This window comes from Polypterus senegalus, chromosome 10 (genome assembly GCF_016835505.1).
Source record: "Polypterus senegalus isolate Bchr_013 chromosome 10, ASM1683550v1, whole genome shotgun sequence".
In the NCBI taxonomy this organism is placed as follows: domain Eukaryota; kingdom Metazoa; phylum Chordata; class Cladistia; order Polypteriformes; family Polypteridae; genus Polypterus; species Polypterus senegalus.
The window spans coordinates 161,650,867-161,666,939 of NC_053163.1; the positions used below are offsets into that span (position 1 = coordinate 161,650,867).

The 16,073-nt window shown below is 41.0% G+C and overlaps 2 protein-coding genes across 2 annotated transcripts in view; one reads left to right on the top strand and one right to left on the bottom strand.

Moving 5' to 3' along the window:
- LOC120537906 overlaps positions 1-16,073 on the top strand; it is a 125,636-nt gene that overhangs the window by 31,110 nt on the left and 78,453 nt on the right. The gene's annotated exons all lie outside the window — the stretch shown is intronic.
- On the bottom strand, positions 51-6,825 carry LOC120537908 (acidic leucine-rich nuclear phosphoprotein 32 family member B-like). Its single transcript, XM_039767173.1, has 7 exons — positions 6,493-6,825; positions 3,767-3,916; positions 3,318-3,440; positions 1,545-1,725; positions 1,343-1,464; positions 1,129-1,177; positions 51-786 (listed from the first exon to the last, which is right to left on the bottom strand). Exons 1-7 carry the CDS (start codon positions 6,544-6,546, stop codon positions 710-712), a joined length of 756 nt encoding a protein of 251 aa, XP_039623107.1. The 5' UTR covers positions 6,547-6,825; the 3' UTR covers positions 51-709.

Sequence of the window (16,073 nt, forward strand, 5' to 3'; positions counted from 1 at the left end):
ATCAGAAAGGCCAAGAGCCACAGTGCCAGGCCAATGAGAGACAAAGGAGAAAAGATTCCAGTATTTATTGGTCTAGTCGTGTTGTACATTTTCCTCTAATCTACATAAACTTCTAAATGTAATCATTTAAAAACAAAACCTGAAAAATTTATAAATACATGATCAAAAATATGTCTAAGCCTCAAAACTATACACAGGCTGAAGACTGGACAATGGCAACACAGGGCAAGTGCCCACCAATCCCTCCATCCAGTGTAGGCAGTCCGCTAAAACGGCATTTAACCTGTCAATTTAAAAAACCCCACCACTCCAGAATACTCCTCTGTAAAAAGAGGCAAAATAAAAATAGCACTGGAGACCACCACAGATTCATATGTACATACATTTACAGTTGTTAAAAATGAAGTAAAATACTGTTGTGTGGAATGAAAGGCAGTCTCAATGCACAAACCCCAAATAGCTTACACGGAGGAGACGTGGCTCAAAGTGCTTCAAAACACACTGAAAGCTTTATATTTATATAGAATCTAAAAAGAGTCTCCTGGTTTAAATCAATTACCAGCAAACTAATGGAGTAGAAAAGAAAAAAAAAGGTTATCACATTGAAAAAGCTTTGAACCAGGTGACCTGGTCACCCCAACAAGTCACAAGTAACTGTAGACACTCCACAGCCACCCATGTGCCCAAGTCTGACAGTCCGGAGAAGACTTCATTCATCATCCTCATCTTCATCCTCTTCTCCTTCATCTTCTATGTCCCTTTTTCTTTTCTGACCATGAGCTGCATCTGGAATGAGGAGAAAAAAGTCAACCATTTTGAAATGTCAATTTTTTGTTTTAAAAAAACACCCCAGTAAAGGGAGGGAGGTGTGCGATTTGTATATACACAGAAAAATGACCCTTCAATTACTGATAGGCTGACTGAACCAAAGAGCACAATTTCCAAAAAGTAGGCTCCTAGTTTACAGTCAAGTTTAAGTGAGACAGGAGGTTAAAAAAAAAAACACTCAAGCCAGACTTCTACCATCCAATATGTGATGGCACAGCTGCAAAAAATTTATATATATATATATATACACACACCCCCCTGTGGAGTTTGTAGGCAATTTAAGCTACTACTGATACTTACCATCTTCATCCTCTTCATCCTCACTATCATCTTCATCCTCATCTTCTTCCTAAGACAAGATAGCTACAAGTTAAGTATCCAAAAAAGCCAACTGCACCACATCCAAGAACTTTAGTTTGTCACTACGATAGACATTTGCTTTAAAGCAGCTCATCTGCACTTTTAGGTTTAAAACCAATTTAAAACTATTTCAAGCAAACATTTAAACACTCACATCTTCAACACCATCCTCCTCTTCCTCTGCATCCAGCTCATCCTCATTGACTCCATCTTCATCAAATTCCCCTTCATCTTCATCCTCTTCCTCCTCCTCTTCACAATCTTCGTCATCTTCATCTAAAAAAGTCACAATACTAATTAAAACCAAACTAAAATTGAAATCCATGCTACAGGTCACTTACTCCTTGGGGGCCTACCATCATCGAAGTCCTCATCAAGGCCATCTGGGTCAGAGTCTGGAGCCTCTTGATCATCTGCGTCAAATCCATCCAAATAAGTGAGCTGTGGCAACAGTCCCAACACACTCTCCCGATACTCCTGCAGCATGGTCACTTCACAGTTGAACAGATCCAGGCTACGTAGGTTGGGAAGTTTTTTCTGTAATAAAGCCACCCACCATTAAACAGGACACACTGAAGCAATATGTATTGCACATTAAGCAGTATCAAAAGTTTAACAGTAAGGACAGAGTGCCAGATCTTCAGTTTGGAAGAAACCAGAATTAAAAGGCCCCAGAATGGTCTAACCCTGACCAGGTCTGCAAGTGCCAACTCAATGCACTGCCTTATGGGTCTTAAAGGCCAATTCCAGTATCCCTATAAGTGTCCAAGATGTCTTCACTGCAAACCTATTGCATTCAATGAGAATCTTATCCATTATCCAGCAGGTTACCAGGTCCTTGCACGGATGGTACTGAATGACAAAAAGCCTAAAAATTTACCATTAAAAATTGATCTCTGTCCAGGGTCAAAATTCTTAAGTATATGGTAGCATTCAAAATGTGCAGCAGTTTGCAAAAGTAAAAACAAATTCCTATACAACTTAGGACACTTAAAATGTCACAATTCTAAAGCTGAAAACATTTAGAATGTTAATGGGACAAACTACTCCGTGCAGGTGAAAAAAAAAAAAAATGTCAAAGGTGGGTCAGAACTAACTTTACAGGATGAAAGAAAAAGCTGTTAAAAAGGTGTTAAAATGCTGAAAATGGAAAGCCATTTTAGGAAGATTAAATCTGGCTCAAATTTGAACAAAAACCAAGGTTAAAATCATGGGGCTAGTCAAGTGTGGTAGAGGGTAGTCCTTTGGGTCAAAGAAAATGTCACCAATACAAAAGGTGGTGCCCCCAAACCACACCCCACCCCCCAATCTAGACAAATACCTTACAAAATAGTACTTTCTGAAGTTTCAATTGACAGTCTGCTCATCTCACTAAATTTTTTCTGAATTGTCAAGACTTCTGATGTACTATTGTTCCAGATGTTTATGATCTTACTGTTAAACAGATGTTAATGTGGCAAGTGCCAATGTACAATGAAGCTAAAGTTGCATGAAAAAGTCAGTTTTTAAATTTAAATATGGTTCAAAGCATTTAAGTGCAAAGTCCAAGTTTACACAAAGGTACTTTTCACCCAAACTATAGAAATGGAGGAGAAAAAAACACAAAAAAAAAGATTAAAATGTGGTATGTAATACTACACAAATGTTTGCAAATACCATTAAGAATAGTATGGCATCTCCTAGAAAAGTTTATAGTGAAATACAGGACGACCAGTAATAAACCTACTTTTGTATCAGATGCCAACATGTACATCTGCATAGCATGACAAACCTGTACAAGAAATGAAGCCTTAAAGGAAATTTCATGCTGAAATGAATGACAACCTGAGATGAGAATATATCCAGGTCTGCAAACGAAAAGCAGATGTAATGCAATTTCTAGATTAACACAAGACACTAATTTAGTGCAGTGTCAAGTTTAATATGCGCAGCATAATAAACATGCAGAAAAGAACTGAAACAGTGGACGAGTTATCTATCCTCATGACTTCGTTTATTACATGTACATTGCTTTGAATGCTAACAAGGCTATCTAGAATGTCTCCCTTAAAAGCAGCAGCCACAATAAATGGATAGCATTATATCAGATATGCCACAGTAAGACGAGTGAAAACCGTATTAAAAATTACCAATGGGTCCAATGTACTGAGATCTTTGATTTTGTTGCCACTGAGATTCAGATGAACCAGATTAGGGGTCTTCTCCGCAAGAACTTCCAAACCACCAGATATTCTGTTGTCACTCAATTCAAGCTGCAAGAAACAAAATACTTAGTAATTTTGTAGAAATTTACACTGTGTAGCCAATTCAAGTCTGTGGGTCTTTAATATAAGACACCCACCACAGGTGCCTACAGAGCAAGAACCACTCATTATCCTGGCCAACTTGTTAAACATGCAGCTGGGCAACTTACTCAGGTATGTTAACAATGTAAACACTCCCATTAAAAAGCCTTAATGTAAACTGTAGAGGGAGTTTGTTTTTGGTCTTGATGTGCATTGCAGTATGGCTGGGTGTGGCAATTCTATAAATTCACTCCAAGTGTTTGGATCGTTGAAAGTTTAAGAACAGCACTCACCTTTCTCAGTTTAGGAAGCTTAGGCAGATTAGCCACAGACAACAGGTTCACATTGATCATACTAAGGAACTCTAAATTTTCAAAGTCTGCTGAAAGACCAACAATTTTCCCATCATCTGAACGGCAGTTATCCAACACAAGCTCTTTTACCTACAAAGCAAAAGACAAATAAAATATTAAGATGCATCACACTAAACCTGCAAAGCAGATGATTAGTACTACTTAATGCCAAACCCGGACAATAACTCCAAATCTTTAGTGTCCTAGGAAAATGCAAGGCAACCCATTTTCAGGCTGACACTGCATTTCTCAGGTCAAAAACTCCACATGCTGTTAATGACCATAAAGTTTACCACACAGCACAGGTTCAAGTGAATCAAACTGCACATTTTAAAAGCAGTTATACAAGGTCTTAGTAAAGCTAAGAAATAAGACCATCGAGGAGTACAATACTACCAACAGGGTGAAACAAGTTTTTGGGGGCCACACTAGACTGGGAGGGAGATAATCTACTGCCACATGTCACATAAGGAGGGGATTACAAGCACTGAAATACAGTGGACATTTCATGGAGAAGCACAATGAATTTTAAATGGGCCTATATTGTGGAATACAAGATAAAAACCAGTATTAACATTAAATTGCTGCATGACCCAACAGAAGTAAGGCTCCTCATTAAGCAGCATATGGATAGAACAGAATGGGTCACCTTTAGGACATTTGCCACCTACCTTAGAGGAAAGGCCCATGGTAACCTCCCTGCAGAAAAACTATTCAAGGCTACAGTACTCTGGGTTGTCAAAGGAACTTTTACCATGCAAGCTTTAAATAAATTTGTTGCTGAAGACTGGACAGAACACACTGTGCCCATCTTACACATTGGTGCAACTCCAAGTAAATAAAGATCTCCACTTTCCACAAAACACTCAATTTGAGGGAAACGGGACCTCCATGTTTTACAGTTTACCACAATCTGGAATAGGGAGTCCGTTGCCCTGAACCACCAGTGTTCAATCAACGCAGATTAATAAAACAAATGTATATAATTATGCTTTGCGAGTATGGGTGTCAAGTCTTGTGTGATGTGTTTGAGAAGTCAGAGCTGTAGTCATGTTACACTTCAAGCAGAACTGCGGATACACCAAATGCAACTGGGGACACAAACACGTTACAAATGTGGTACCCTCAAGTGAAGGTGCAGTGCGGGTTTAATTTGTACATAAAAACACACCTGCGTGAAGGTAATAAAGGATTCCAGAATTAAACATTAAAGCAACGATTCACTTCAGAGCAGCGACTAAGATTACCTTACTGAATGGCTTTTTTGTTTTTAAATCTACACACAAGAAAAATGTTTAAAACGCCAATGAAAAAAGCTATAAAACCAAAAAAAAAAAACACATACTGGCATCAAGCGGGGTGAACGCACACTGCGTGTACCCCAAGAAGGTACACCGGCGGGCGCAGACGCACTCCGAACACACACTGCCATGCACGGAACGGGGGGCAGCAGGCATCCGCCCGCCACCACGCGAATAAAAGGTCCACGATAAAAGCTAAGGCCCAAAAGTTGCGCCCACCAGTTGAAGTGCCAACGCCACAACTACTCGCAATCAACTGGCCAAAGGGGTCACACGGCGCCAAATCACTTCAGCCCCCATGTGCCTGCAATTGATATGGCGCGAAGTTTGAAAAGACGAGGCCGTGGCTGTTAGCCATTCCAAGGTGGGGTGGAGCAGCCTTCTAAACCTTTAGGCTAGAATTTGACGCTCGATGCACAACTTATGACCAGGACATGAACGCGGTGCAGAGGTAAAGGATATTATTTCGTGACCGTTTAAAGCGCATTAAACAAAACAACGCACCAGCTGCCGCGTGACCTTCAGAAGCGTCTCGCGATAGCTAACTCGCAGAAGCGGGAGCGCGCCCCTGCCTGAATAATCATAGGAGAAGGGGGTAAAAAAAAAAAACAAAACACCACACACACGTCGCGGGGAAAAAAAAAAAAACACACACACACCGTCGCGTGCTAACAGACTGTATCACCGACTTTACGCAGGGAAAAATAAGCTCAGACCCCTCTTTAAATGATCGTAATAATCGGATTAGAAGTGCAACGATAAAGAATCGCGAAGCTACAACACGCCCCCATTTCACCACATCTGTTGTAACTGCGCGTGCGCGACCTAAAAGCCAGAAGCAAGCAGCTCCGCCCGGGACGGCCGCCTAACCACCTAAATGTAACACACATGCAAACGACATACCGGCGCAAGCTACAACAACTGGGGAGTGCGAGAGCTGTCTAAGTTACACAGTTAACTATATTTGGTACGCAAGTCTCGTACTTCACACTTTTCCTGAAACCGGCGACATCTTCAATGTTTCTTGCGTGAAACGTGTCCCCCGTTAAAAAGCGCCTTTCAGATGTCTTTTCGGGTGCTCGAAGCAAGCCTGTAACCGCATAAAAATAAGTGAGCGTAAACGGCTACGTCCGTGGAACGAATGAGCCTCTTCGGCCCACCATGTGCTCCTTTAAGAGTTCGAAGAAGTGGCCCTGTCTTGACACGAGAGATCCTCTAGACCCAGAAGTGCTCTCCCACGATGTGAGGATATTAAGATTGCCACCCCGGACCGGAGACACGGCTTTAATTATTCCTGAAGATCCACACCACAGCAACTTTAAAACGGCCTACCACGCGCGCTTTCGCTACTTCTCGCGTACTCACCTCCGCCGGCTTTCTGTTTCTTAGTTCCAAGTTGATTCGGTTTTTCATCTCCATCCTTCCTAACTCCGACAAAAAATATACAAGAGCCTATCGAAGTTACCGTTACACCAGTTTCTTTTCTATTTATGAAATTAAACGAAACACTCTTCCAAAACACGAGCCGAGCAAGCGCTCGAGTTCTCTGCGCAAATTCAGGCGCCAAGTCCTACAAAAGAGTTCACTCGAGAAGGACCGGTCCACCGCGTGTTATAAGCAGCTCTTTCACCAATCAGGAGAGGATAAATGGGCGCGCGGCCAGAGACCTTGGAAAACAGCGGACCAATAGCATCACAGCTTTCCACCCACTTCCGCTGCGTGGCCGGTATTAGCTAGAGTGTTACGTAGTTATGGACGCCATGTAGCCTGGGTATGTTTGCACAGATGCGATATATTTCGCTTTGATGTCTTAATTTATTATTACGCTTAATTCACCAGACTGTTCTGTATTGTAGTAGTATGTATTAAAATACATAGTGAACATGTTAACTGTTCTGTTTTAACTGACATATTCCATGTATCCAGCCATCTTGTGAACCTGCTTTATTCAACGCAGGGCAGATGAAGTCCCAGCAGACATTTAAGCCTGAACGTACCGCAACGTTTGATGTTGTTTTATTGGCTTTCAAAAGTACCAGCGAAAGAAGCAAGCAGTGAGTGGCTCTTTATATAGAATGAGTGGCATGACATTTTTCACAAATTTTGACATTATTGATTCACGCTTTTTAATGTAAGTCACTGATAGGCGCACCGTTTCAAACTTTTCACCTTTTTAGCTTGTGTGATGCTTTGTTAACGTGGGATTTTATTTTTAAATTCATAACGCCTGCTGATCATGTTGACGGAATTGCGCTACATAAGACGACTTGGAACTGGACAATGAGCCGTCAGGACGCGCGACTCCGCCACACGGTACGATTTTCGGTCGCTGACTTCATTCACGCAATCTTAGTGAGTCGAGGCGCGCTCCCGTGAATTTTGATCGCGTAATGTGACATCCCCAGCGACAGAACGGCAGGGGAAAGAGACAAACGTGTCGTAGTTGTGGTCTCTGTGCAGGGCTGGATTAACCATTAAGCAAAATAAGCAGATTCTTAGAGCATCAAGGTAAGGGGGGGTTGGGGGCACAACAGAAATTTTCCTTTGCCGGATTTACCATGGACCATATGGTGCAAAACTGCAAATGATGCAGATGAGCCAGGTTCCACAAAAAAGGGGCTCCCAAATTAAATACATATGTATACAATAATTAAATAGTAGTAAAAGACATTAATGATATACAATATATTTAATGTTGGGAAAACAACAAAATGTGAATCTGGTCACTGGCACACAGTCCACCGAAGCTCAGGTGATCTTTCTTGTCTTGCTCATGTCGGCTGGCCTGCTCAGTCGTCCACTTATATATATGGGGGCACCAAAATCTCTTCCAGTGCTTAGAACATCTAAAGGTCTTAATCCGGCCCTGCCTCTGTGTCTGATAGGAGTGTAGTATAACATATACAGTTAAGGTGCAAAGAACGCATTGAAGTGGGTGTCATGGGCTGTGCAGAAAATTGAGGGGCACCTCTGACTGATGTCACATGCTTGTCATACTACAACTCAAAAAGGAAACTAAAAAGGCTGAGGTTGCAGCCAAAATCACCACACCTGTAAAGCTGTCAAGGCATCGTGATAAGCAACTGGAAAGTTGTGTAGTTTGACATCCCCTCTGACAAGATGTCTTGTAATGTGTGGTCAGATTTAGCTGACTGAATGAATGACCTTATACTTACAAACAGGCCCTGAATGAATGGCCTTGTAATCTGATGTGGTAGCTGGCATCAGCTGGTATCATCGCCATGAGGTATTTCTTGTTATAAAAGGTATGTTGTATACAATATGTTGACTGAGAGGTGGTGCAGGATTTTGGACAGAACTCTGATAATGATTTATTTATTTCATGTGTATATTTATGATAATGACTGCTTGATAATTTATTTCACCTGTATATTTGGATTTATATTACAAATTACAACTGAATATTTGCACATCTCATTACTGACAGACTAAGCGACCTCCACCGGGGCTGCACAGTAAGGTGAAGGTGGCATTGGACCCGAAGTCCTAATGAGTGCATGGCTTTCAATGGCAGATGTGGGTCTAACAGTATAGTGGTCACCACTGCCATATCTAAGGGTTGGCAAAATGACCAGCCGTCCCAGCCAAATATGCACCCCCACCCAGTCTCTTAATTTTACTTAACACAAAAATTTTCTCCCTGCCCTTCCCAGGACACCATTTACTCCTTGAGGGACTTGATGGCATAAGGGACAGAAGTGATTTGTTAAAGCTGGCTGCTCTTTTTGATCACTCGGCTCACCGCTTATCCAATCCATCTATTTCTGAGCCCACTTAGGTGGACGTGCTCTGGGGACGCCGTCTTTTGTGACATCACAAACTTCCACTTGGGTCCTGTGCACAGGCAGGTCTGGTTCGAAGTTTGGAGGTTGGTGTTATTTTACTGCTCAAACTACTCAGTAAGGCAGTTAAAGATTTGCTCAAAAGTTTTTGTGAAAATAAAACCAAATAGTAATCATAAAGGCGATGAGCAACTCCCCAAGGTTCAAGATGAAACGTGAAAACAGTTGAGTGCCTTTTTGTATGATTCCTTTTTAGGGAAAGCACCATCACAAGGCTTGAAAGATTCATCAGTCTATCCCACAGTGAGCAGAATGTGATGCCCCCCACTGCAGCATGGCAGGGCACATCTACGCACCTCCAAATGACTCGGCCCTGAAATTTGCAATCTGAGCTGCAGAAACGTAGCAAAGCGTTTGAGCTCATCCATCCGTAGCAGATGCTGGTGGACTTCAGAAGGCTGTTGGTCTTCCAAAGGGAGGTCATAACAACACTCTATGGACAGGTACATGATCTGAAGTGGGAAAGAAGGTCCTCATGATCAAACTTATTATAGTACACAGAGTTGGCAATGGAGTGCGGAGATGTTGGTTTTAAGGTCAGGTTCTACCCATACAGGTCAGATGCCTGGGTTTTGTTGGCAAAGCGGTAGTTCAACTGCTCCATGCTGCTGGCACAATGGGGTCAAACCTACAGAAAGTCACAAAGGAATTGTGAGGGTCAAGAGAGAGCCAGCTAATGGCTGTAGCTTTGGAGGAAGGACAGTAGGGGGCCAAATGTCAGCAAATGGCACTCGCCAGCTGGCGAAGTGTGACAGGCAGGAACCAACATCCCACCTGTACAATGGTGTGGTATGCTGGCTCATAAATAAAGGCCACTTAAAGAAATGTCACCTAAAAAGGTCACATTTTTGGTGCTTTACCAAGAGGTTTGTAACAATGGCTGATAAGTCGTATCTCACTTTTTCATGCAGAACAGAAATAATAAAGTTTCTGACAGAGGAGACGTCTACAGGACAACACTACACAATATCAAAAACACGCATGACAAAATCTGATGTTACGCATGTCACATAATCCACGCATCAAAGTCATCCAGTCGTGTGCTCGTGTTGTCATAAATTTTGTGAAATAAACCCAGTCGCGTGATGCCAGCCTTACAAAGTGCAGCTGATGCTGCCCTCCGAATACAAATGTGGCGGTGGGAGGCAAGTCGTCATTTCCTCATGTGCTCAGTTCTAGTTTACGACCTCGTTCTCCTGAATTGCTTTATTTAAGACTGGTGTGGCCTGCCGGTGGTGGGGTTGGACTGCCCTTTGGGGGCTAGGGGGGTCTGACCCTGAACCTTTCGCTTTTCCTGCCTGCTCTGGATGGATACCATTCAATAAGAGAACGGCAGATGGCGCCAGCACCAACCGTCAGGGCGCATACTATGAAGTTGGGGGCTCCATTTTGATTCTGCCCTGCTTATTTCGGGAGGTGTTCTTTATGGCACCTCAAGCCCATCAACAGTGCACTGATTTTTGATCTTTTTCTGGCTCTCGTTTCCATTATGTACAATCAAGCACTTCATGCCTTTGAAACCTGCTAGTTGTGGTCAGACATTGCTGCTAAAACAAAAGGAAATCTTGCCATTCTTTTGGACTCAGTGGGCAGTTTTTATGACACTGAACTTTAAAGCTGTGAGTTTAGTTGTTACTTGTACTCAAAATGAGACCCCGAGCAAGTTAATTAACATTCCTGCGCTCCATCTGTAAAATGTTTGTGGTAAAAATTGAGCGATATCTGGGTGCTACTATGGAAGAGACACTCTATAAGGTGAAGTTTCCATGTATTGGTGGCCAAGCAGAAACTCGCATTAAAAACCCAGGGCAGCCACCATCTTCTGATAAGTCAGCACTGCCTCCCTCCTGCTCAGGTGAGCTCTGGTCAGTGGGTTAGGGTTGTGTCCCCAAATTCCAAGGGCACATCTTTAACATGGAAACATTCAAATTAAGCCAATCACAAGAAAGGAAATAAAAAAATAAAAAAAGGGACATCTAGGAAGCCAAGGTCAGGATTCATTTCATAATTTAGAGGACATTGAAAAGTAAATGTACCGACGATGCAAAAAAGTTTTTCTCGCAGATGTCCATTTATCCATTTTCTTACAGCACTTATCCAGAGCAGGGTTATTGGGAAAGCTGGAGCCGATCCCAGAAGTCATCGGGCGCAAGGCAGGAACAACACTGGGACAGGGAGTCAGTCCATCCACCACAATGTGAACACAAACACAGAGGCCAGCTTTGTAATTGCCAGTCCACCTGACCTGCACATGTGTTTTAAAGGCGCACATTCAGTCTGTGAGGCTGCCGTGGTTCATTTCTATCCTCATCCTCATTTGAGGACAAATGGTAATGTCATAAAACAAATAGTGAGCCACACCTGAAGGCCGACTCACCCCCCATGTGAATGACCAGCATCTCAGTCTTTGAATGGTTCAAACAAACAGATGAGGAGACCCCAGAGGTCACAGTAAGCCAAGTGCAGCGCAGAGTGGCCGGTCAATGTCATGAACAATTCTGTCACCAGCCAGTGTGGCTGGCATCAAAGCACCATCCAAATGTCACATGGACAGACATCACTTTGTAGGAACCATGAAGAAGTGCTAAGAGTAAAAGCTGCATCAAAGCTTACAAACCACACTGGAAACCAGAATCAAAAAAACATCAGAAAAAAGTTTAATACAAAGGTAATCGCTTTAAAATACACAAGTGCTTGGTGGCAAGAGTTCCTTAAAATGCCCTATGCCATGTCTCCTCACTTTTACCAAATCCAACTTTCAGTCCTGGATTTCATCAACTTGATGGGCAAAGTGCAGGGTCGAGCTGATGAATGGACCAAGTGAGAAGGGCTTGCTTTAGGGTTGGGGGGTAATGGCTGCCTACTCAGGATCTTTAGATCAACTTTTTGGATGTCTTCAGGGCACACAGGAAAACAAAAGTACAATGCGTTTAGAAGAACATGCAATCAAAGCACATGATAGGAAACAAATATGGACGGGAACTCAGAGAGCCAATTAAAACAAGCGACACCCTGACCCCACCCACTCACAGTTAGCCAGCTACAAGGCCATCTTTATTTCATCAGGCATTTCTTTTTTGGCCCCATTTATTGCAAGATGAATTTCCAGTAAGACATTCTGGGGAACATGAGCAGTGCAAGACAGAAAGTGATGACAAATGCCAAAAAATGGGACTGCCACGTCAGGTGGTGACGTACTATCTGTTACACTGGGACAGGCTGGATATCGATATTATAAAAACATATTGGGTACATGCTGATGCACTAAAAGGTGAAGCTCTTGGATGACAATACACGGCACACACAGTGAGTGCATTAGACTTTAATTTAAATATATAGTGAACACAAGTCCCATAAGTCATGGCCACAGACGGCAGTATAAGGCCCTCTTATATCTGATTTATGGGTAATGTCCACAAGTTGACAATAGAACAGGACTAGTTTAGCATCGTCCTTGCTGACACCAGAGCAGCCTCTCAGAGGAGATTTCTTCACCCTCACATGTATAATGCCCTGACCTATGTGCCAAAGGCGCCACAAACCTTCCAGCTAATCCCCACTTACTTATTTCATTTCCTTCCTGGGATGTGCAATGGGAGCGTCTCACATTCACATTAACTGAATCACTTGATAGTTTTTCAGGGTGTTTGGTCTACACTCACCGTTTTATCTCAACAACACTTTTAGTGCACACCACAAGGTGTCAGCATTTGAAGTGACTCATTTGTGGTGGCACAGGGACTTGGAGCCAACGACTGTGCCAGTGACCTTTCTACTTCAACAGGCACGAGCACCAACTTAACCTAATTAGCTTTTACTTTTCTTAGAATATGTAGTGCCATGTATATTTTATATATATATATATATATATATATATATATATATATATATATATATACATACACATATATATGTATATATATATACATATATATATATATATATATATATATATATATATATATATATATATATATATATATATATATATATATACATATATATATATATATATATATATATATATATATATGTATATATATATATATATGTATATATATATATATACATATATATACATATATATATATATATATATATATATATATATATATATATGTATATATATACATATACATATATATACATATATATATATATATATATATATATATATACATATATATATATATATACATATATATATATATATATATATATATATATATATATATATATATATATATATATATATATACATATATATATACACACATATCTCTCTATTATAAAAAATCTTGGGAGAGAAAGACTAGGGAGACGAGACATGATCTTCAACGTGAAGATCACAGAAGACACTTAAAAGACCCTCGAGACAAAAGAGATTGGCCACCGAGCGTCTTGTGGGGACCTTAAATATGACCACAGGCAGCAAAACACTCAGTCGTGTCATGGCTTTGAGCAGACACAGATCCAGGGCTCTCAGCGAATATAAAGCGTATAAGGACAATACGTTATAGATGAAACATAGACGACTAAGCGAAGAAGAAAGAGCAGTGTGAAGAAAAGAGACTCAAAGGCATTGGAGATGAAAAAAAAATGCAAAAAAAGAAAAAGAATAATCTAGGTGCAAATTCAGAAAATGAGGTAATCAGCCTGGAACAAGTGGAATGTTCAATCAGGCTCAGAATTAAAAGACAAAGTAGAAGTTCATAAAGATGTTCAAAAATGTTGGTGCTATACACATGCAGAGCAGGTTAGAGAATGTGAAAGCAGTGGAATTCAAAAGGCTCAAAAAAAAGTTGGCACGATACAAATGCAGAGAAAGTTAAAGAATATGAAAGCAGGAAAATTAGAAAGTATCAAAAAAAAGAAAGTAAAGATCGCAGTAGTACAAACAAATGGAAATTATTACCCGTAAAAGGGAAAATAATCACCATGGACCTCATGTATAAACAGTGTGTATGCACAGAAATGTTGCGTAAGAATGTTTCCACGTTCAAATCGTGATGTATAAAACCTAAAGTTGGCATAAAGCCACGCACATTTCCACAATACCTCATACACTGTCGTACGCCAGTTCTCCGCTCAGTTTTGCAGACTGGCAGCACCCAGCATCCAAGCAGTGCTACTGTTCCTGTGTGGTTTATTTTTCTTTTTCAGATCCACGTCCCTGACGCGGCTTTATAAATACACCGAAACTAACCGCATATTGTTTATTAGTTTAGTGCATCTGATTGTAATTAACCTGTAACAATATAATGCTCCACAGAATGGCCAAACTATTCTAAATACCGTAACTGCTTTAGCGTTGTTACTCTCACTGCACTTTCTTCTTCTTTCAGCTGCTCCCGTTAGGGGTTGCCACAGTGGATCATCTTTTTCCATATTACTCTCGCTGCACCACTCGGAGCAGCTGATCAGAAAGAGAATTATCGGTATACAGCATCAAGCACACACTGCCTCAGCCATGCACACAGTCTATTTGAAATTCTTCTTACATGGCAAACGCTTCAAACCTTTCCTGTATGGACCTCGCGGTTCAGAAAGAGTTTCATCCCAAGAGCTCTAAACGCACTCAATCAGCCATCAACTGCTCCTTGTAGAACTGTTAGGACTTATAAGTACAATCACCTCACTGTAAACTTGCACTACAGTTATAATATCGCACAAACTGAGCCACTTTATAAAGTGCGTATTTACATATGAAGACGATATCATTTTTAAGATGAAATGCAGCAAAATATGTTTATTACATTATACAGATAAAACTTTAACTTCATTTAAATAATCTGGTGTCGCTGGCTAGCAAAGATCTGGCGCTCCGCTCACGATTGTTCCTGCCTCGCACTGTATGCTTCACGGAGACGGGCGTGAAGGATAGGATAATTAAACATGTACTATGAAGATATTTCAATGTTTCTTAAAAGTTTTGAAGAATCAACGTTGTAAGCTTACAGATGGCTTAACGTACATTACAGAGCTGACTGTGTGGCGCTCGGTTACTTGGAGAAAGAAAAGGAAGGACAGGAATTGGAGGTTAGTATGTTTGAAGAGACAGTACTGCAGGGGTGGTCTTAGGCATGTGCAAACTGTGCACCTGCACAGGGCCACCAAGCCAATATATATTGAATATAAAACAGAAAGAGAAAATAACGACACAGCTAAAAACGGCAAACTTCGGCAAAAGTTAAACGCTTGTGTCATGAGCACAAGGTGGCTATGCAGTGTCTGCAACAGATGTGGCCATCCACCATGCATAAGATACCACATTGATATTGGCGGGCAAAGGGGCCACCGATTCTTTCTCTGCCTAGTGCCGCCATGAGCCTTGAGTCGCCCCAGAGTACTGCTGCAATAAATTATTTCATCGAAGGTCGCGCACAATCACTGCACCACCGAGTTCCCATGTTTAATAATGTGCTTTAACTCGTATCATCATGAAAATGATATCATGTATACATCTCAGTATTTTAGTTATTCAGAGAGCTGTAATGGATTCTGTGTCCTTTCGGAGGAAGAAAGACAGTTTAAGAAGCAAGTAGTGATTCACACACATAGAAGAACACATACAAAACAAAGCATTTAACGTGCTACTTTAATTACGATGTGATTTGAGAAACTGGTTAATTAAATGATTTTAAGATGAAGTTTATGATGTTCTACTTTAATGACAAAATAAACTACGTGATTAAAGTGGAAATTTCAAGATTGAAGTTGACATTTTGTGCTTTTTCCCCCACTGTGTGCCTTTTTTTTTCTCTGTACCCTAATAAGTTTTCATATGACACTCAGATGGTGGGCTACGACTCATCTTTTCACGGCGACTTTGATATCTGACAACTTCTTTTATTATTTCGGGCACTGTGCGACTTTGTGAACTTGAGCTTTCGAGTTTCTCCAACAGACTATGTCAGTCGATCAACTTCCTTTTGTTGTTTATATCACTGTTTAAATCAACAAGTAGTACGTTTTTCTTTGCCTCCACTTGGTATTCGCTAAAATTCTTCAATTTTCCCTCTTGCTTTTCAAATTGTCTCTGCACAGAACACTGAACTTAAGGGATATTTATATTGATTTGCA